This window comes from Enoplosus armatus, chromosome 14, assembly GCF_043641665.1.
Source record: "Enoplosus armatus isolate fEnoArm2 chromosome 14, fEnoArm2.hap1, whole genome shotgun sequence".
NCBI classification, from domain to species: Eukaryota; Metazoa; Chordata; class Actinopteri; order Centrarchiformes; family Enoplosidae; genus Enoplosus; species Enoplosus armatus.
In genome coordinates, this window is record NC_092193.1 from 11,711,635 (window position 1) to 11,734,967 (window position 23,333).

At 44.0% G+C, this 23,333-nt stretch overlaps 1 protein-coding gene across 1 annotated transcript in view; it reads left to right on the forward strand.

The window, feature by feature from the left end:
* Positions 1 to 23,333, forward strand: part of LOC139296717 (zinc finger protein 521-like) — a 48,453-nt gene that overhangs the window by 19,346 nt on the left and 5,774 nt on the right. The window contains exons 3-4 of the mRNA XM_070919197.1: positions 12,102 to 12,233; positions 18,137 to 18,252. Of these exons, the coding sequence (XP_070775298.1) occupies positions 12,102 to 12,233; positions 18,137 to 18,252 (248 nt within the window). The remainder of the gene's footprint in view (positions 1 to 12,101; positions 12,234 to 18,136; positions 18,253 to 23,333) is intronic.

Here is a 23,333-nt window from a genome sequence, read left to right on the forward strand (position 1 = left end):
GCCACGGTGCTTCCATGGGTCAGAGGAGGGGCCTGTCATGTGAGGGGCACATAGGGGCAAGCGAAGGAGGCACATCCCCAGAGAAGTACTAACCGTCATGCTGTAGCACCAACTCTGACAGACCGCAGGGAATGGACCCGCCGCAATGAGCCTGTCAGCTGTTCCAGCAGCGCAGAGCGATCGTGGAGCCCTCCACTGGGACTGTATTACTGAAGGCTTTTCTTCTCTGCCTCTGTTTTATTTTTTTGGGTGGGGAGGGCAGGGTTGCGAGTCTGTGTGCGAGAGGGGGTGTTGAGGGGTATAATTGAGAGCACAGAGGGAGCTTCGTCTCTCCATCTTATGATTTGGAGGTGAAGACAAGCGCCCTCGGGGGCCCCCTGTCAGAGCTTTTGGGCGCGCTCAGTGCAGACTTCAATAAAAACACACAAAAAGAATTCCCCCACAAGGGCGCCTGGCTGAATTGCTGACGCCAATGTAAAAGATTCCGTTTTCTGTGAATCATTTAGTACGCGACCCTGAGCTCTCTACACAACGTGACAATAACAGGAAACCCCCCTCTGTCCTCCTTATCGTGAAAAAAAAGAAAATTGCAACAAGCCCAGAGAATGCGGAATTATTTTTTTCACACGTACAATTTCACACATCGATCACCCTCTGCCACTCCTCCATTTTCCTCTTCCCCTCCCACCTCTCACTCCTCTTTTCTTTTCTCCCCTCACTGTATTCCTGTCATGACAAATGTCAAACACAGTCCGTTAGGAGAGTGTTTTTTCTTCTTGGTAACCAAGAGCTTGCCAAGTCGAATGTGCGCTGGGACAAGACTGCTGCGGAAGCATCACATTGGAGCATCAGCATCAGATATTTCTGTGAAAGTAACAGAAATGTTTGAAGGTGTTGTCACAAGCTCACAGGTTCCTGCTGTTTGTGTGCACCAGAGGGAAATGGTGCCTTCTCACCCCTTTTGTCTCCTCCCTCCCTATTGTTGTTTTTAAACTTATTTCTCTGTTTAGTTGTTATCACTTTTATTGTGGTTAAGAATCTCAGCATGGCTGTTTTTTTGTGGGTTTTGACAGAGGGGGTCGGTGTTGTAGTCAGAGTTAAAATTAGAGGAGTTGCTTTTCTGTGTGACTTGGAGACATGTCATCTTCTGGAAGCGGTGGGGAGTCTGTCAGTCACAGCCATGGTGTGTTTTAATCATCTCTGTCCCACTTGGAGATGCGCTGACGGTTAGAGTGAGGGTTCCCTCCCCTGGACAATACCAGTATGCTAGAATCTCATACACTCTGATGTCAGACGTAGCAACCAGTTAAGAAATATGAGACGTTTCTTCCTCAAGTTAATCCTACAAATTCAATGGGGGAATCAAGTGATGTCTGGTGAATTTGAAGACATATCACAAGTGTGTTTGAAGGTTTTTGTGATCTTTCAAAAGATATGACAGCTGGAAGGAGATTGGCAACAAAATAGCAGGAGTTTGTCACTATAATAAGAGAATGAAGCTGATAGAATAATCAAAACCCACGACATCTTAGAAGCTTAATGAGCGAGGGCTCCCCCCAAGCGAGCAATAATGATAGTGTTTTGTAATTCTATAGCCCTTTTAATAATACTCCAAGGAATTTTAAATAGACATTTCTTTGTAAAGTAAAGTAGGTTAGACTGCAAATTATATTTTCCATAATGTAGCAGGGATGACGGGAAGTGTGTCTTTACAGCACGTCGCTGACAGAGAATGCACCACCTAAAAAAGCCAGGAAACTGTGCGGCAGAGTCAGGCTGCAGATTCCCTTAACCCTGTGCAGAATTGGCCACTACACTACACCCATCCAGCTCACTCTCCTTTAACCCCAGCCCCCGTCTGTGCATGCTCCCTGCAGAACTCTCCAGAGATATGGCCTCTCATTTCTGAGAGCATCCTCTGACAGTCTTAATGGACAAGTAGTCTCTCTACAAGGCCAGGAGAGCTCTCGCCGAAAAGACCACTCTAGGCATGTCTGGGATAAGTACTGTTTTCTCCTCTCTCGTCTCAGGCCCATCTAAGGTTGTGTTTATGGGCAGAAATTAAACAGAGCCGTCAGACGGCAGTGAACACGAATGAGAGGTGAGGTGAGGAGATTCTGTTGATGCTGTACTGACCTTAACATAAATAACAAACGCTGTAGAATTGATTGCCAAGAAATGTGTGATAGTATCTGTAATTATAGAAAACAATATTTAGATATTAAAAGATAAATTACAAATACATGTAAAAGTTGTGGAATAAAACTCATAATTATAATATCCTTTCTAATTAAAGCTGGAGTGAGGAGATTTACATTTTAAGCATTAATGTTCACCAGAGTGACGTACGCCACTAAATTGAGCTTTAAACAGAAGTACTTAGAAAAATATTCCTACAAGCCCCCAAGCAATTAGTCCAGCTGCCTGCCTTTGTCCACCTACCCATTGTGTTCTTTGTAAAAACCATTCTCTTATACCTCCACTTACTCCATCCTTTGAGACGCCATTGGAAATCCAGGGCTCTGAGTTGAACCCACAGTTGGTTTAAGTGTAATGAAATGTATGTCATGTCTCTGGCTCTCTCCCTCTGGCTTCCCCTCACCCCTGGCCCCCTGAAAGCACTGCCTTTGACAGGAAGGCCTCTGTGGCTTCTTCTGCAGTGATCTTTAGCCCCTTCAGGTCCCATTGACTATTTCAGGACGTCCCTGCGATTTGAGGGTGGACTCAACCGTTCACGCATGCTTCAGAGCATCGACTGAGGAGAAAAATAGACAGATAGATGGAGTGGAAGCCTCGTACAACCAAACCAGCCCTCTGGGAAATCCTACCCTGATGCCTGGCCATATTAAAAAAAAAAATGTTTTACAGTATGCTTATTGAAAAACACCAAGTTGGCAGTGCTTATTATCTATGCCGTCGACCTAGCTATGTGCTCTTTTACTCTGCGGTCTACGCAGTTTTTCTGTTACATGTGTTCTGTCCTATATTGTACACATAATAGAAACTATGGCAACAGAAGTCAGGTGCAGTTTCTGCGAAAGGGCCCAAGCTGAGCCTTTCCAGATGATGCACATTTAAATTTGAACCTATGTTGACTCAGTTCCTAGTATCTGTTTATTTATCATATACTCAATCTTTATGCAGATGAGGGCGAACAGATCATGCATGGAACACTTACCTTGCATCTGTATGTGTGTATGTTTATGAGGCTGTGTATGCGATTTACCTGACACTTCTGTGAATGTGCGACTGTGTGTATGTGTGTTTGTTCCCATGTGTACATCTGTGCGTGGACGTGTGTCTGTGCATGGATATTGCAGCTTGGAGAGAGTGTGCATGTCCACTATATTAGACAGAGCGTGCGAGGGGTGCCTCAGCATGTGTGTACTGCTGTCTGTTCGGAGCTCTCGGCGCCAGCAGGGTGCGCCATTCCAATTTACCCATCAGCCACGGAGGTAGGGGGTAAAAGCGCAGGGCATCGCTGTCGGAGATTTCACATTCGAGGGACGAGATTACCAGTCAGGGGACCCCTGTGTGGAGGTGATGAGGGAGGGAGACTGCAGGGGCACAGTGTGGGGGAGTTGGGACTGTTGGGGGACGGGGGAGTGGTGAGAGGGGGAGGACAGCACGACTCAACACCACCCTGGAATCCGTGGGCTCTCTGTTTTCTGGGGAGCATAGCTGCCAAGCTGCACATCTGTTTGACACCAGGCGCTGTGGTATGGCAGTCAGGGGCTGTCTGTCCTGATTCACATCTCTTCGCTCTCTAGTTTGTTCTAAGGATCTGGACAACTGCTGAAGCTCAGTCTCTTTAGAGATCCTTGCAAAACTGTGTGCTGGGCAGGTTGTAGAAAAAGAAAACCAAAAAGGATGCAGGATTCTTACGTTCATAACAGCAAATTATTTATCCTCATGTCCGTTTCTTCATTCTACCTGCTGTAACCACATGCACAGGAAAGATTTTTGTATCTTAAAACACTAGAACATAATCGTGGCATTGTAAAATCATCTTGAATAGTTACCTCAGACCCAGTCTGCTGTTGGCTGTGCTCACTCAGCCTGTGTTTGAGTGTCGGCCAAGTCAGCTATGGCTGCTCCAGAGGCCCTGAAGCCTGTTGGGGAGACGGGACATTCCAAACAGCATAACTCATTCTTTACACCCTCTCTGCTGCCATTAGTTAATTATATGCAGGTGTTTTCCTTTCTCAGGTTTTTTGCTGTAGATCTAATAAAAATATAACCATAAGTACACAAAGCCAGATAGACGGAGAAAAGGAAGGGGGAAACAGTGTGGAGGAAGTGGCTGAATGTGCTGTGTGAAGCAAATTATTGCCCCCATGTAGATTCATCAGTTCTCCCTGCTGGATTAAGGAAGGGCCTTTCTAATGAAGTTCGCCCCGTCAAAATGAAGGGACTAATTCTGATTTAGCTGAGGTAATGAACTTCCCCTCTCCTAGTGAGAGCAGCACCATGGGGCGAGGAGAGAGGGGTGGTTGTGTGTGTGTGTGTGTGTGTGTGTGTGTGGGGGGGGGGGCAAAGGAGAGTGGCAGCAAGAGAGAGAGAGGGAGTGAGGCAAGACGAAGACAAGACAGGAGAGAGACATGGAGTGAGGACAGAGAGATAGAAGGGAGAGAGGAGGCTAGGTGGAGAATGAGAAAAAAATTATGCAAAACGCCTGTCTCGTATTTGCTGAGATGTATTAAATTTCCAGTGCGGGTGCCTGTGTTATATAAAATTATGCTAATGTCTCGTGGCCCGCTGCGAATGGCGGCTTGCTGGTCCTGAGCATGCGTGGCTGGCCGCTACACGGAGCGCACTCAGTGGGACTCAGCTTTTCTATTAAGGAAAACCTCTAGACACCTGATGATGAATTCTCTCTCACCAAATGTTCCCCCTTTTTTGTGTCGAAAATATGAGCGCTTTTCTAAATGACTTTGGAGAGCCCGGCGTGGCACTCGGCGGCCTGCGTCGAGCAGGGGGGAAGGGGGTATGGGGGGGGGGGTCCCTCTGCAGCAGGCTAAGGGAGTCAATTAAGGCAAGCACTGATAATTATAAGCCGGCAGAACGCAGGGGCTGGCTAATTGTACAGTGTTCCATGCCGTGAGCTCAGCCAAGGGGCCTCTCCGCAACGCTCTCTTTCCCTGCTCCTTTGTGTGGACCACAGACCCCATAGAGCTACATACCTCAGCCTGACAATGCCACAGTGAGGCTAGCGAAAGAAGCCGGGCATGTGCCCGTAATTAACTTTTTACATTCAGGCCACTCACTCTTTTGAGAGCCGAAAGAGATTCCGGATAGATTCACACCTCATTTCTTCTCTCCTCTTTGCTCGCCAGAAAGTTTTCTTTGCCCATTTTACTGTTTCTTTGCTTGTTTGTAATTAATTTTTTTCTCACTTCGCACAGCAACTTTCATTGAGCACAAGAGTCTTGGAAAGTCAGGGCGTAGTCACTTGACCTTTATTTCCTTCTAACAAGAAAAAGCCCAACAGTTTAGAATAGGCATGTATAGAGTAAATTAGAGCATTTCAGCGCAGAATGGTGTTTGTGTGGCTGCAGGGGGTCCAGCGCTCTCCAATGCAATCCATCTCAGCAGCCTGCGCTGTTTGTCCCCAATGGACCTCCATACCTGCCTGCAGCTGCAGCGCCTACACATCATTCGTTAACAAGTATTCGGCTTTTGCCTTTGTTGTTGTGGATTTCTCCCTTCTCTATTTTTTTCTTTTCCTCTGCCTTTGTGACCTACACACTGTTCATTTGACCGAGTTTTAGCCATTGTGGGTTTCAGCTGTAAGAATAGCAGGTAATGTGGTCACGGCGTAACACAAAATGGCAGACTATCCTTCAAAGCATACAGCAGCGCCAAATCCTGCTGAAACACCAGCTTTATCTGATTTTACTAGCTAGATTCCCTTTGGCAGGCTGCAGGGTGATACATTCAATTCACTGCAGTTTAAAATCTAAAAACACATATATGCACAAAATATGAAATATACACATTTTATAAGGCCCTCCAAAATTAATACAGTATATCTTGAAATATCTTGTGTAGGACGAACTTGTTTTTCTTACTCTTTTACTACAGGATTTGGGTGACACTGTACACATTTACTTGTTCTAGAATAAAAAATATGCTTGTAGAAAATGAAATATCAACATATAATCTTTACATTTTATTAAATGAGATATAACAGGCTTCAGTGATGTGAAAGACAACTAAAACATAATTTTCTCTTTGATATTATGCCACTGTTTGCCATGTTGCCATAACAAACAAACTAAGTTATATGAGCTTGTAAATGCCTAATGTATGCCATGCAGAGAGAAACACGAAACACAGCAGGTTCTTCATAAATGCGAGGCTCCATGTAGGAAGTGGCATGCATTAATTTTGTGTATATCATCTATACACCTGGCCTCAGGTCTTCTGGTATAAAATGGTTTAACATAATAATACTAATGCCGCATGAAGCTATGTCTTTTATCTCTTACGTCTCTAATATTAATGCTTTAACAACGACTATTGGCTTTAGTTTCTTTATTTGCTGCTACAGAGTAAAAAAAGAAGAGTATCGCTAACCACATGCACAGGGGCTCCTGGCAAATAACTCAAGTGGAAATGTCTGCTCAGTGCATTTATGTTAGGGAGTGTCCTTATGTTTTTGTCCCCCACATTTTGTGAACTCCAAAAGGTGTTCTAGTCGGCTAAACCTTTTGTAACATCCATTCAAGCGCTGCGCATGTTTATCTCGACACAAAAACCTGTCAGTTTGGTGTTTCTACCTCTGGCCCGGTAGCCAGGGGAGCTGTGAGGCGGTTAATGTAGGCGCTGAGTGGCTGATCCTAGCATGAGCCCAGCCCTGCTCTGATTAGCACCTCCAACGAGCTGCCATGCATCAGAGCTGACATTCTCCCAGAGACATGTTCCCCCAGAATCCTTTGCTCTTGCTGTGCAAGGGCGTCACCAGGACTGACATGTCACAGCCAACAATCTCGCCTCAACCCTCCTTCTCCCTCTGGAGGTTGGAAAACAGCATCAGTCGTGCACCGAACTTGGGACCCTGACATGGGGGCTTTGGTACCTCGCTTAGCTCATCTTTCACTTTTCACTTTCCTCTTGCAGACACAGAATATGTCTCTTACATGCCCTCTTCCCTACAGGCAAACTGGAGTAAAGCTTCTCCTTTCATGCTGGGGTAGTTTTCCAATCTCTTTGATTTTATTAGCTAGCACCCGACCACATTTCCATCACTGTTCGTGTAATACATTAACTCCTTGATAGAATGGGGTGAATTTTCAAGGTGTCATGATTAAATCTTGTACTTTAATTTTTACATTTTGCACTTGATTCACTCTGTCCTTCTCAAACTGTGGAGGCAGGAAATAGATATTAGTAATGTTCCCCCCAGGCGCCTGTTCTCCAATCAGCTTTGGTCCAGGGGGAGTCCATCCCTTTGCGCTCCCACCTACCACCTTCCTACCCCCATCCGCTGCATTCTCGAGGCCTTAATGGGCCTTGTAGTACTTCTGAAATGAGTTTGTTCCTTATGAGCAGTGCTTCTACCTCAAGAGAGCACACCGCACAGAGGTGGAGTCAATTTGTATTCACCCATAATTCCCTGGGCCTTAATCACTCTGATTTTCCCCCCATTATCTGTTAATGGATAGTTCCCGCCGAGAGAAGAGAGAAGTAAACCCACCTACTGTTTACAGGCCTGAAGCTGTCTACTCTGCTACCATCCACAATCCCGTAGTGGCTTGTATATACAGCAGTAAGTCCGCTGAAAACCAAGTCTTCTTGGTTTATTAACATACAACTCCAACATCAGACTGAATATTACGTAGCAGATGGTGGAACGGAAAGCAAACTCTTGCTAAAGGTGAAATTCCTCATAAACAAGATCGCCCCAAGCAGGTATTTCTGCCTTTATGGCAAGGTTTGGCAGTTTAGAAACTTGGTATTGCATTGAACTGTTAGTTTGACTGGACCGGCTTTGATTACCGTGTTAGTTCTGTCTGTGGCTTTTCCAAAACAACCCATTCCTGCCTACTAAATATTCTCAATTTGTTCTCCCACTTGTTTACTCATTACTTTCAGCAAAGAAGTGCCTTGATTGATGTCCTTAATATCATTTGTTAGAGTGTGCTGCTTTGGCGACACAAGCAGCATGGGTCCCTCTAAGTGTGAGCTTCAGAGAACCATTCACTATGCCCCAGAGAGGGGTGTAAATTTAAGTATCAGATTTTTCTCTTCCAAAGCCAAATGCTAAAAGTGATCCTGAATTTCCCTCCAATTCAAACTGCTCCTCAGCAGAGTTGTTTAAATAGAGTAAGGGGCAGTGGTGGTGGGGGGAGTGGTGGTGTTGGAATGGAATAAGCTGAGGGAGAGTTTTTAATTAAGCAATGCCCTGCGTTATACTTAACTACACACTATTATCGGAAAGTTAGACTTAGTCTTTAGTTACTTTAGTTTCAGTCTTTTACTCACTGTCAGTTGATGGCTGTGCATTTACGCTACACAAACTAAGACGTCTCTGTCAAATTCACAGACACCTTTACCATCGCCTTAAACATACAGAATTCAATATGCTGCAGCTGTGTATCGTTGTTACATGAAGAGTTCACTAAACTACGCAAGCCAGACCTGCAAGCCCCAGTGTCCCAAACAACCTTCAACAGCACATGAACTTCAGCCCGGATAAAAAAAAGTAAACAGCGCAGAGAAATAAAGACCATTCTTTTTGAGAGTAGTTTTTCCTCTCTCCCACTCCCTCTCCTGTCCTCCACATGGGAGAGATATTAGGCGTTTGTGTTTTAAGGAGCTGTGAAATACATAAACCATGAGCCACAGGAACGCAAGGCCCTGTGGATATGCAGATGGGCTTACTTTGCTGGTGTCAGGGATGCTTAGAGGGAGCAGGCACAGGAGCAGTTCTCATCTAAAGGATTTTCTTAGGAGTGCAGGGGGACAGGGTGGTGGCAGCGGAGAACACTCGGGAGACTCGGAAACAGAGAGTCGAAGGAGGGAGAGAGAGAGAGAGATGAGGATAGAGAGAGAGAGAGTGAGAGCTGACAGTCCCCTGTGGCCCTGTAACTATATCCAGAGTCTGCTCAGTGCATGGAGAGGGGTGGGGGCTCACGCAGGGCCATGCTGATTGGGCAGCCCTGGAGAAGGGCTAGGGGAGCGACAGGAAGTGACCTCAGCCCAATGAGGCAGCTATAGGGGCGAGTAAGCTGACTTCCTCCCTTGGCTCTCACTAAGAAACAGGCTGCCAGCCTGATTCAACCCCTGTTACACTACTGAATACAAACCCAGCCCTACACAGGCTGCATTACAGGGGCTAACAGACATGACAGACTCTCAGTCAAACCTCTATTGCTCTCTCTCATTCTCATCTTTCTATATATCATGTAGCACTCTTTCAGTTTAGAGTTGCATATAAACACACTATATACTGAATAGCATTTAAACAATGTCCTTGTCATCTTGTGTGATATATATTCCAAATCAACATTTTTTTTTATTGTCAACGAATCCCATTAAAAGACCAAAACCAACACTGAATTAATCCCACTAACTAATTAAGTTTTGCCTGTGTGGCCAAAGCCTGATACAGCTCATTCATCTGTGCCATAGAGCTCCATTGTTGTCCACAAACAATTAAAAAACATGTCAGTGGGTGACATGTTCCTTCATTACGATGAACATGGGCACTGCAGTTTATTGTGGATCCCAAATACACCATCCCACTTGAGCACCAAATGTGTATCAATCCATAAAAAACAATTCCCTACAAATATTACTGTAAAAATACCCAATACCCAGCTGTTTAAAAAAAAATGAAACCATATATTTGTGGCTTGTTTTCAAGGATTACGTCTTAGTAGAAATTAATGGGAAGATGTAGTTCTGAGAGGCAAACTAACACATTGTTGGTTTTAGTCTATTGGTAATGGTATTTGTTGGCAATAAGAAAAATTTAGAATAATACCAGCCTTATTCTTCAAATTTGAAGCATAGTGTATTGATATCTCTTTGTCACTTTCCCCTGATGCACCTGCTCACAGACATAAACACACACACACACGCACACACACACAAGGTCAGTCGGGCAGGTGCAGAGTTATCTGCATAATGAAGCAGGCCAGGTCTCTAAAGGGACAGTGTTGTGCACTAGGGTCAAATGAGGGCTGCGCATATGGCAGAAGAACAGATCTGTGAACTCTGCAGCAAGCTTGACCTTAGTGTACACCCTCACACAGATAAGCAAACTGAGTGGTGATCAAAGAGGGCAGTGATCCTCTTGCACGGCTGCGTGGATGCACTTGTGCCACCCTCCTCCCCCACTTCTGCTGCTACACTCAGACGCATATGTAGGCTACAGAATATCTCATCTGTCAAATGCGTGATTACAGAACACACCATCAACTCGTTCCCTTTCAAACTACCATGAGCTGCTTTGATCGACCTTTACCTTTTACCTGAGAGTCATGAGGGAATATAATCTCTGAGCTTGTGCTGACACACAATTTACGGTTGTTTTTATGCTGTACACACTACCTTGTGTGATATACCATGCCATATGTTGATGTTATTGAGAAAAAGAACATGTGGTAATATGTTAGAGTAAAAAGTTCAGTATGTATACACTCCCACTGTTTCTTTTGGCACTGCAGGAGATGTTTCCATTCCCCTCTCTTCCTGGAAATATCAGGGGTCATTGGGTTGTAATGTAATGCAATCAGTCTATAGGTGCACAAACTGAGATATTACCTTTTTTATATACCTCAAATGGAATGACAAGGTCCATCATGCATACACCAACCTATTTCTGTCGTATCAGGTGCGCTTTTAGTATACATACTAAAGAGGAAAATAGAAAGTTCAAAGTGAACAAAGAAAAGACGCAAAGCAGTAGCCCTACATTCAACCCTAACCCTAAAGAAAAAATGAGTTTCAGGTGAGCTTTTAGTGGTGGATAGACAAAAACTAAAGAGGAAAGAGACAAGAAGTGCCTTGTCCATTGCACCCATCCATTTTTGGACAGCACTATTTCAGCAGACATGTTTTGCCAGATTTGCCTAAAGCACCTTCGATTAACCCTCTACTGGGATCCTCCGGGGCTCGAGCCGGGCACAGCTGGTTAGGTGGATTGTGTATTCGTGCTTCTGGTACCCAGGGCCTATGTGGTGGGCACTGGGCTGTAGAGACCTGGGGATAAACCGTAGATGAGTCCCCGGTGTATCCACCCCACCCCCTTGCAGTAGCTGGCCTAGTGTCAGGTTTGGCAGGAGCTTGATAGAGCACTAGTCCGGCCCCATGGCAGAGTGTACAGGCCTTTTATTGACGCACTGGAGATGGGCAGTTCTCTGGAAGTCTGAGTCAGCAGATCGTTGTGCTGCAAATGAGTGTGCAGGATCACCGTCTGAACGACATTTATTTAAGCTATCAGTGGCCTCGGCTGAGGTAGTCTAATGTTGAGATCGACGTGTGGGGAATTCTAATGCCAAGCAGATAAACGGGGAATCTGTGGTGTTCTGTATTAAAAATGTTGTAAAGGAGAGTTGTTTTGATAGCACTGACAGTCAGCGTACACTGAAGAAATGATACGATGATTAGGTGAAGGTTTTGGAGACTATTAGAATTTTTTGTCGTTGCTGTAATAGTAATAAAACCATCTGAAATTAGACTATTTTACTATTCATGATTTATTTTGATTCACCTTCTGCAAAGCACAAATGACTGTTTCCTTCATTTAGACTTCCTTCAAATCAGTTTTAATTTGCAGTCACTAAAAAAATAAATAAAATAAACATTTTTCATGAAAGTTATTAAAAAAGATGACGCTCACCATGTTCAAAGTGCAAGGCCTCGTCTGAGCAATTAGGACCGGCTGGTCATCTAATTTATGCCTGATGGGAGCAGATCACACGTTATATTGTTTCCTGTCTGTGTCATGAAAATCACAGGCAGGAGTCTTAGCCACAAATTTGTTGAATTTAAATAAGTAAAAAGAAGCAAAAAAAGACCTCTGACATTCATGCTCTGCTTATTTTCCTTCTTATGATTTTCTGTGTGTTCTTGTTGTTTCTTCTCTGCAGAGGAAGGATTGAACCATGAATGCAAGCTCTGTAGTCAGTCATTCGACTCACCAGCGAAGCTTCAATGCCACCTGATTGAGCACAGCTTTGAGGGTATGGGAGGAACCTTCAAGTGTCCGGTCTGCTTTACAGGTGTGTATTGTGCATGAGAGCGTTTGTGTATCATGAATTTGCAACCCATTGGACTGAGAGAAAGATTAGAAAGGTAGAGTTGGTTTTTATGTACATGTTAACTTCTCCGAGACATTTACATTGTCAATATGCAAAGCTTTCCATTTCCATGCCGTCTTTTTTTTTTAGTGTGAAAAGGCAAATGGGTTCTAAATGAGTTGGGAAAGGTCAAGCAAGCGGGTCAGCTAAAGCTGAGAGCAGTTTGCTGCATGTGGCTTTTTATTTAGTCAAATTGCCTCCAAATCAAGGCCAAAGAAGTGTCATGAGGTGAGAGGGGGGAAAAGAAAGAGAGCAGGGGGGAAGACTGTGTGAGCTGAGGGGAGATGGGGGGGTGGAGGAGTGGGGAAAGAAAAGGAGATGTGCTAATTGTGGATGGCAGTGGTGCTGATAGCTGTAATGATCTCATCTGTCTCTGTGCGTGGAGGTGGAAGGACCGGACTCCTCCTGAGAGGATAGCGCCCTCCTTCAGTGTCAACAGGGTTAACTATCTCTATAATGAAATCTGCAAAGTCGTTAACTTCAGCTCTTCACTCTTTCTCCCTTCTCAGCTCTTTACTCTTCCTCGCACTTTTTGGGTCCTCAGCTCATTTCCCTCTTTTGCGCTTCCTGTAGCCCCCCTCCCCTTCTCCACCCGTCGCCCCAAAAAAACTAATTTGTCTCTCCTCATCAATTAACATCATTAATTCACATTTTCCATTTTGCTCAAAGATCTTTTTTCACATGTTTTACCTCTTCATCCACCTCGCTACTCCGCTCCTTATTCATTTTCCTCCTCTCTCTTTCTCTCCACTCCCCTCCCTCTACTTCTCTCATTGCTGTTTTGGCCTTATCTCTCTTTTAGCAGAAGCCTATTGATATATCCCCACCCCAAATCCCCCTCCACCCCTCACAGGGGTCTGGGCATTTAATATACAGAGCATGCCTCCTTCATCTGAGCCTTCATTTTCCACCGCCGGCTTTGACAGACAGGTCCCCCCTCTCCCTCCGCGTCCATATCGATCACGGCGCATGAGAGAGGGATGCTGGGAGGGAGAGGGGAGGAGGGAGAGACAGAGTAGACCCTCAGGACTGTGGTCGCAGAGCAGACAGACAGATGGGCGAAGGCCTATGGTGGTGGGGAAGGCAGGCTGGGGAGAGTACGGATGGACTGAAAGTCCTCCCTCTGTTGGGGATGCAAGGGACAGGCACACAAGTCAGAGCACTCGGAGGAGAAGGAGAAACTGAGAGTTTGGCTGACAGCTGCCCTTGAATATATTTCTTCAAGTTGAGCCTGGCATAAAGTAGAGAACTACTACTTTTACACCCTAACATTAACTAACTCACAGTATATTGTTAGATAAACATATGTAGTTCCCAGACTTCATTATGTGTTCAGTTTGACAGAGTTACTTTTAGCACATATTCAGTATTGGAAGAAGTATTCAGATCTTGTACTTCAGTAAAAGTAGCAATAAAACAAAGTTAAAATACTCTATAACAAGTCCTTCATTCTAAATTTTACACCCACCTGTGTCCTAGAAAATACATTTATATACTACTATTCTGTAAAAGCAAGTATGTTTTGGAGGAAATGTTTTTTATCAGCATAATGTAAACATGTATGATACTGAACGCTTCAGCAGAATGTTCACTGACACCGTATTTCATTTTTTTTCCTGCAATATCAGCTATTAAAGCATGATTAACTTGTTATGGTTATATTTAGGCACTTAATTAAGGTTAGGGAAAGATGCTGGTCTCAGTTAAATATTGAAGAAGTCAATAGTGATTTGAAGCAGGACGTGTTTGTTTTATTTACATTTTTGTTGCGTAAACCTAACCACACATGGGACTCAGGAAAACTAACTGGTAAAACAAATTAGTAGTATATCATCCCCTTATATGTTATGCATTAACACATAAGCAGCATTTTTATGTTGTAGCTAATTCAAAGTGGAGCTAATTTAAGCAACTTCATGTACTGTTAGGTAGTTTAGTAGGGGAGTAAAAATTACTTCTAAATTTCTCTCTGAAATGAATGAAGCCAACTTTTGTAAATTCACTCTGAGGTTCTCAGTTCATGTTTTGTTTAGTCAGTTTGATGAATCATTGCGTGCACTATTCCAAAAACTTTATTTACAGATTAAAAGGATCCCTATTATGGACATAATGAGTCTGAACATAAAAGCAAACCTTTGATCAAACTAGGTGGTGGCAGAAATAGTGGCTGGGTCACTGAGTTTACTTGATTAACAAGGTTACTCTTTGTTCAAAAGATCATCCCCACTCGTTGCCCATGTTTTAGTTTGATATACCCGCAACGCACCCCCACCACCCGACCCAAAACTCGGTGGGAGGCAGGGAGTGATTGTCATTCTTTGACATACCTGATTATCCTCAATCCACACCGAAGGGAACGGAGAGAGAGGACAAATCATACCACAAAACAGACCAGAGCAAAGTATGGGGAAAAGTAAGTCGTAGACGGTAGATGAGGGGGAGACAAAATAGAGGAGAAAAGGAGACAAAACTTAGAGGAAGCGGAGAAGGTTGCAACTGGCAAGTTTGGATGTGAGATGAAAGGAGGGAAGAGAAGGAGGAAAAGAGAACTGTGTAGGGGAGGGAGGGTAAATGGAGAGAGGTCCATAAGCCCCTGGATGATGAGAGAGAGGCTGACTCTCCCAGGACAGATTTGACAGGTTTCAGAAGTGGGGGAGCCTGCAGCTAGAAGTGTCTGCCTGCACCCTTAGGAGCAGTAGTGAGGGCTGGTGTGGAAATTGTGATTGGGAATATGTGCTTAAGACAAACAAAACAGAAGAAAGTGTGCCTGATGAAAGTCGTGCGTGTGTGCATGTGTGTGTGCGCTTTCCTTTCACTTATGTCACAGCATGAAGTACAAACTTGAAAAACTACAGGATGCTCTGCTTTCAAATCCGCAAGAGTCTGACAAATACAGTAGTTTAATTGGTTTTTTGTTTAGTTGCTGCCCACATTCAGGCTGGTGCGTGATGTTCGAATTATAACATCCTGCAAACCAAAAAAATGACATAGGCCTACAGCTTTAACTCAAAATCAGCAGTTATCAGCTTATAGCTCCAAATCAACTTACACAGCCGACTTGTTTGTGTTGCCTCAGAACACTTGGATTGGCCTCTGCATTGTGAACTCTTGGATTAAGCAGGAACAAACACATGTAGGCTAGACGAATAAATAAATGAAAAGGAGAAAGGGGGAAAAAAAGGATAAAGTTTTTTTTCCCTCCCTGCACAAACAGCTTAGTATTGGTGCAGTGCAGCCTGCAGAGAGCACCACCCTGCCAAAATAAAGATGAGCTGGGGCCTGTAGTAAAGGAGACGTCTGCCATGGGCGGCCCCTGAGATCTAATCAGAGGGCTTAATATCCCCCACAGCGAGGAGACCTTGGCCCCTCAGCCCCCTCAGCCCTGACACCCCTGACGCCCAACCCGGCTCAGCGCTCTGTTCAGCTCTGCTCTGGCTCTACGGCCAACAAACTCCACAAAGTTCTCTCTCTCTCTCCCTCTCCCTCCCTTATTCTCTCTTATTCTCAGCAGGGAGAGACACAATGGCCAGCCACTGATCCTGTTTGGATGTGGTTTTGGATTATTTCTTTCCCCGTTTCTCTGTGTCCTCATTTTAACCCTCTAGGAAGACATGCCTCTGTCCCTCCTCTAAATGGGCATTGCAATGTCATATCTCATATGTGACTCATGCTGCCAAATACCAACACAGTGTCCCCTCGTTGCCCATTTCGGCTCATCCCTTTATTACATGTCGCAAATGCTAATTTGAAGAACGATGATGAAGGCAAAGAAAGAACTCTTACCACTAATTAAATGCTTACCACAGTTTATATTAGCAAACACAAACATTTCCAATTATCTTTAGTTATCATAAATATAACCCAAGCCTTTACTGTCATTTTAAATCAGCTAAAAAAGTTGTTGAGCTTACATCTTTGCCTTAAATGTCACAAGTCCATTCAGTATTTATTGTTCTTATAGGAGACTTGTAGGTGCCATTGTAGCTGCTCTGGCACTTTAAATCAGCTGTCATTATCCGCTTGCATATGAATGAGTGTAGAGCTATAAATTGATAAATGCATAGCTGATTAAATGTGTCTCTTACTGGAAAAGGACCAGATACGCATGTTAACAGCGAGAAGCAGCTAACTTGACATCTCAGTTGTGTTTGGCCTATTGTACAGTATTTGAAGGCCCCCCAAGTCTCAAATCCATTTTTATTTTTGCTGTATTGACTTTTTCCTCCTCTAGCCAAAGACATAATGAAGGCTTCCTGCAGCTGCTGTGACCTGCTTCTGTACAGTATATGCAGGCAAAACACAGCTAAAGGAAAAAGCTATTGTTTATCAGCGCATTTTGTCGTCCAGAGCATGTATTCCCCACAAAGAAAATTGTCATCTTTTCTGGAGCATAACAGACGCACAAATGTGCATGATAGCCGAGGCCTTAACCTTGAGCAGAAATGTTTTGCAACAGACTGTAAAACCAGCCATCTATCTGCAGTTATGTTTGTCTTCATATTGTTGTGGTCATTAGTTTCAGAAATGGACCATGGAGTTGTTGTTTGTTCATTAGAGGAGGTTTGTTCATTTCTGGTTAACATGCTGCCATGTTCCAGAGACAGCTGTCACCCAGGCATTAGCAGTCTGAGAGCATCACCGCAGTGTGTCTGCTTTGAATCTAAACTTTTATTTCCCAGGTCAGGAGTGTGACATTCAATGAAGCCGAGTGCGTCTCAAGTGTACGCAGCTCAATAATTAATAACCGCTCTCCCAGGTGAGCTCAAATTGGGACACGTTAATGTTGCAGAGCCCCGCCACGGGGCTGCAGCGACCCCAAAGCCATCTCCGACAGACACCTCACCTTTTGTGGCTGTGCTTTTTCTCTCTCTCTCTCTCTCTCCTTGTGGCCCCACGGTGCATGCATTAGAAGAAAAGTTATTTTGAGCCGTAAGAAATTCAAATAAGGCCCCCACATGCTAACTTTTCCAGAGCATCCAGACCTTTGAGATTAGACAGCCATCCTTAAAGCACAAGGGTCTGGGATAACAAACGGCATGTTTGAAGTACTCCTTAGAGAATGCAGACACACACACACACATACACACACACACACACATGCAAGACACAAGACCCATGCTCAATTGCAACCCCCTTAGCTTTCCAGCGTGGACTATGGCTTAATTAAAGCACAAATATATGGTATATGTTTTAAGTGCCAGCGAGTTGTGTGTTTATATGATGGTGAATGTAGTCTGAGTCTGCATGAATAAGTAGCGCAACACCATGAATATTTATATTGTCAATATAATTAGCTATGTAGACTAATGGAGGCCATGTTTTGCACTTGAAGCCATGCCAATTTTTTGTGGTTGTTTATTTTCTGGCTTGTTGTCCCCACAGTACAGCTAAATAAAGAGCATCATTATTCCCAAAACATTATGCATTCGCTAGCTCTAGTGCCATGAATATGGCCACTCTAGTTTCACTGTTAACATCTAAATTGTTCTCTGTTTTTTTTTCAATTATATATCTCATAACAATGTTTTTTTCTATTGTTGAGTGCATTCATTTGTTTGTAATTAAGTAATTTTCCTTGCCATTTGACATAGTCTGTCTTCAATTTTTATTCAGGCAGATGCAATTATGATGTTGCTTTTGTTCCCTTAATGCAGGCTACTCTAGTTTAACACAGTCAACAATAAGAAGCAGAGTAGAGGCAACTTATAGTGACAATTTTTGAAATGCCATATGCACAACACTTGGAAAGTCTTTAAAACGTGCAGTAACATTACTAAATGTCTTCTTCCTCTGTCCCTGTGTCTCCTCTCCCTGTGTGTGAGCAGTGTTTGTCCACGCCAACAAGCTCCAGCAGCACATCTTCTCTGCACACGGCCAGGAGGATAAGATCTACGACTGCTCGCAGTGCCCGCAGAAGTTCTTCTTCCAGACAGAGTTACAGGTGAGCCTCGGGCAGGCAGAGCAAAAGGTTCCACCAGCAGACACTGCGACCGCTAATCACACATGACAGCTTAACAAACACTAAACACCGCTCACCGCTCTCCGGCTGTCCCCTCCATCCCGATTGGGATGAGAGACTCAGAAGGAATTATTTCAGTCCGTTTCCAAAACTCATTTGTGATGTGCAGATATGATTTGATTTGCTTATTAGACCAGCAGAGCACTAAAATATCTGGAATTAGAGGATTAGTGGAATGTTCGTTTTTGAAGAGGTAATTACATACAGTGCAGAGGCAAAAACACAGTTGAGTCAATATGCCTGCATCTCCCCTCCTAATCACAGAGGAGGCCTCATGGCTAAATATGAGCTTTGTCCTCTGGGAGACCGTATCTGCCCTTCAACAAAGTTGGTAGTTGGACTTATGAACTCGCAATGTTAGAGAGATAATCCATTTTCTAGCAATCTTTTTCTCTGGTCCTCGGAGAACCTGAAAAAATGAAACAGACCTTATTATATTATTTCACTGTGGTGGTGTTTTCAAGCAGCTCTGTTTTGTTTGGGGGATTCTCTGCCGTACACATGGCACACTTCTCATATCCAGATCTTTTTCTATTACCTTTTGAAACTGAATCATTAAAAATATGAGTAGTCTATAACCATCGTGTTCAATCCAATCACTGAGATTGTTCTTAATTCGCCTTAAAGCGCAGAGAGAAACTGATAGCTCCTGACGGCATCCGTCAAGTACATCTACCTGAAACTTGGATTAGCAGCACTACATATTAGCCAGTAGCCAGAGGAAGTATCCAGGGCTTGGCTGCCCATTGATCGGCAATGATTTTCATATTGAGATTCAGCTTGTAAACACAGAGGCGTGTGTCTGCCAGGAGGAAGGTGAATGTGATCATTATCTGCTGGTCATTTGAGCACCGCAACCATGAATAAAACAAGTCCTGATCCACCAACATGCAACTCCACCCCGGAGAAGGTTATTTAACAAGCCTCGTGCTCCACCAAACTGCCAACATGGAGTCTTTTCATTCATGCCAAGGCCTCTTATTTATCACATTTTCATCTCTCATTGGTACGAGTGTTCTCTATATAGCAAAGGTTGTAGCAGGTACCTGTAAACAATCTCAAATAACCTGGGGATGTTTTCCTACTTTTTTTGTTTGACATTTTTTGGAATGAAGTGATCTCCACCTCCCGGAGGTGTTGTTTCATGCATGATTATATTGTTTTACACTCTGTGTGAAGAGGCAAGAGTAGAACATGAAAGACCTATGGCACTTTGTTGTGAAACAGGGGGTTATGAAAGGAGAGCAGGAATGAGCTTGGGGGATAAGGCGATCATTATGCTCAACCTGTGCCATGCTCTAGAGGCAGTCCCATGTGAGTGCATGCTCACACTCATAACTCTCAAACACATATGTAGTTCATATAGATGCATTCACACATAATGTTTCTTAACACATTCATACAGTAAGGACGCTTCAAGTTTTTTCTTCTTTAAGTTTTGTTTTTTCATAGATGCATCTTTATCTAAAGGTGAAACTCCTGAACTTGGTAATGTTGGATGTAAGATTTGTGTTTTACTGTCTATAGTTAAAAACAGTGCAGGTCAGAGTCTTGTTTTTAGTTGTTTGTTTGCGGTTGCCATTTTCCATGCATCACACTTCAAAATGTCTCACTGACACGGGGCAGTCGTTTGTCAGTCTGTCTGAAGTGGAGCTGTCTTCCAGCAGCGAGAGAAGTGGAAGCTCTCTCTCTTTGCCAGGTCTTGAGTTTGGAGTTTCTCCCTATTTCTCCCTGACACTCTGGCCCACTCACAGGCTGCCTGGGCTCCTCATCTCTCACAGCATTCGGAGGGGTCAAAGGGCCAGTGCAAGCTGGGAGAAGGAGCGGCGAGAGGGAGAGCTGCCACGGCAGGTAAAGGGAAGCAGGAACGATATTTTATTAATTTGCTGCTGAGATCCTGAAACAGACCAAAGGCTGTGACAGGTATCCAGTGCACCGCTCCACATCCTCCCCCACCGCCTCCCCCCATGAACTCTACCCTGCGAGGGGCTAGCCAATTTTCGCCAGCCTGTCGAGATGGATGATGGGAGAGCATCCGTCTAATCAGCCCTCATAGGACCCCCCGCCCAGCCGCCCCCCTCAGACCGGCCAGATTGACTGACTCCTGGGCCTGTGTGCCCCAGAATCCAGATTCCAAAGGAGAATAATCTCTCTTGCTCTCCCTCTCTCTCCCTCCATTTCTCTCTTTCCTCTTTCTTTCACAAAAAAAAAGCACTGAGATGCATAGACCACCATTCCCCTCGAAACTCTCCAGAGGACTCCCCTCCACCATCACACACGCTCACACAGCCTCCACCCTGTGCATCCCTCTCCCTCACCCCATTAAAATATGGAGCAAAGTCTAGATATTTCATGAGGTGCTGATGGGGAGGGCAAGCGGGCTGGCTTTGCAGCGCTCTCTCTGACCATCAACTACTGCCCACCCCTTGAGCAACTAGGAGACATGACTTCACTCCATCCTCTCTCCCAAATAAGATCCACTGTCATCATTTTAAAAGCAGCTGCCCCCTTATGAGAAAAGAAAATGTCCCTGGGTTCTAGCAAAGGCCACACTGCAATGTGAAACTTGATAATAAACTTCCTTTTCCCTTTGCGTTGGCTTCAGATACAGTAGCTTTTCACATTTGCGAAAGGAACTGAGCCACTGACAATGCTGCTAGGCTGGATTAATTAGCCAGATTCATTAACTGATGGATGCGCAGTATTAGCCTCAGCTTAAATCTGACATTTCTCTGAGTGCAGTTCATTTGTGAAGAAACACACAAGTTCAGCGCCTCTAGCGATGCCGTTTACTGCAGGGCTGCAATCGGAGGCTTCTCTCCCAATGATCCCAATTCCTCCAAAGACGAGACAATGAGATTGAAGTTACACAACAGTTAAGATGACATTTTCTGCATGAGATTCCCTTGTTCCTTTTAAGCTGCGCTGTCTTTTTTTTTTCCACGCCATCCTCCAATTTCATTGTCATTCCTTGGAAGTGACACGAGATTGTAAGTCATGTGTTAAGTTGTGCCACGATTGATGGTTGAGTGGAAGGACTGGGGTACTGTATGACTTCTCCCTCTCCTCAGACGCCCGCAGGACACGTACCTTAATTGGAGTGTCTTTTAAAAGGATTCCTTCAAAGACAATCCAAAGCTCCCTGGCCTTAATGAGTGCTGAAAGTGACAAGAGCACATCTGCATCATGTTCTACTTCCCCACACAAATGAGATTCTCCTCTCCCCGTGTGATAGCCATTATTGCCAAGCTGTGACCAATTCCACTGTTTTAATTAAGCATATTTATAGGCTTCACGGTCACCAGGTGTAAACAGCTATGTGTGTCATAATGTCCGTCTAAGACAGAAAATAGGGAGAGAAAGTGAGAGATGAATAGTCGGAGAGAAAAAGGGGAGTAGAGGAGAGAGAGAGCGACAGAGAAAACAAGTGCATGAAATGGGTTAAATGTGTCCAAAGAAATCAGTGTACTGCGTTTTTATGATATTATAAGGCATAAAAGTTGATTCCATAAATGATGGCTCTTAAAAACTATATTTTAGGCATTTTTCCTCCTCTTCCTTTTCATGAAATCGTAAGAATGCCACTCTTCAGCATGAAGCACAGAGACCTAATTCCCCAGAAGTTTTTCTTTCTTTTTTTTTTTTTTATGAATTTTAAAATATGCCCCCAAAAACGCCCTAACTGCCCTGCGTCCCAAAAGTGTCGCACAAAAGCAAAGCTTTGTGTGTTTGTCCCTAAGCGGCTCTCAAACACCCCATTTTCTCTGAATATCTTGATCTGCCAAGTGTGACAGCTCTTCACGCTTTTGAAAGTTGTATATGTATTTTTTTCCTTTTATATGACAACTTGTTTTCTTCTTCATCACCCCAGGTGCTCAGAATACTGTCACCATTTCAAAAAAGTTGCACTACAAAATAAAAGAACAATGAATTGAAAAAAAAAAAAGAAAACAGTTGCTTGTGAGGCGCCATCATTAATATTTAAGCTTATTTATAATTATGTACAACACTGTACACACACTGTAAATGGGGACATAAACACCCTTAGATGACTAGTGATGTATCACAATAGTGGTGTTCTAGTTTTGTAGGTGGATCAGAATTAGACAGCATGACAGACCTAATGATCCTGGGAGGATATTCTCTTTCTCAGTGCGTGTGAGTATACATCTGTGTGCGTGCTGTATGTATTTGTCTTTGTCTCTGTCTCTCCCAGGGTCTGATATGTGAATGCAAACACATTGTCTGGAGGGAGACATGACAAAAACTCCCAGAAGCCTTTGAGCTGTTCTTTTTTTTCTTTTTTCCTGTGTTGCACCACTGGGGAAAGTTAAATCCAAACAAAGAGGAGATGCTTGGTGTGCTGTGCTAGAATCCATCACCGGATCTTTTCCTCAAGCATGTCTCCTTTACTTTTCGTAGTTGAATTCTTCAGCAACTTTGATAAATACCATTTTAAGCGCTTCTCAGGAAATTCACTGCAGGTTTAATTCACTGTCTGTAGTGATTTGATTTTCAAGGGTCTATTATGCTGTTGATGTTAACAAAATGCAGCAGAGGCCAAAATAAACAGCATTAGAACAATTACTCCCTCTCAAATTTCATATTCACACATCACAACACCAAAGTAATTGAACTCTTCAGTTTAGAGATGGAGGTTGAGTGACACCGGTCAATTAAAAGCTAATTTTCTGATCCGCTCCTCCATTTCGGTGGGAAAACATGAGAGTGCAGATCGACTCTCGCCTTCTCATGAAAGCGCGGAAATGCAGGAGAAAATTTAGTCCTCAAAAATCTCTGCATTTGTGAAGTGGCATATCTAGCGGGGGGGGTGGGGGGGGGGGGTTGCAGACGCTCTGTAGCATCCCTAGTCAAAGTCTGTCCCTGACTGAAGTGGTTAAATGTGAGAGTAATTGTGTTTTGTTTCTGGGACTGACATGTGGAACCCCATGGACCCCATCTCCCTCCCAGTGACAGGCAGAGATCCTCCCCCCTCGCTCTGT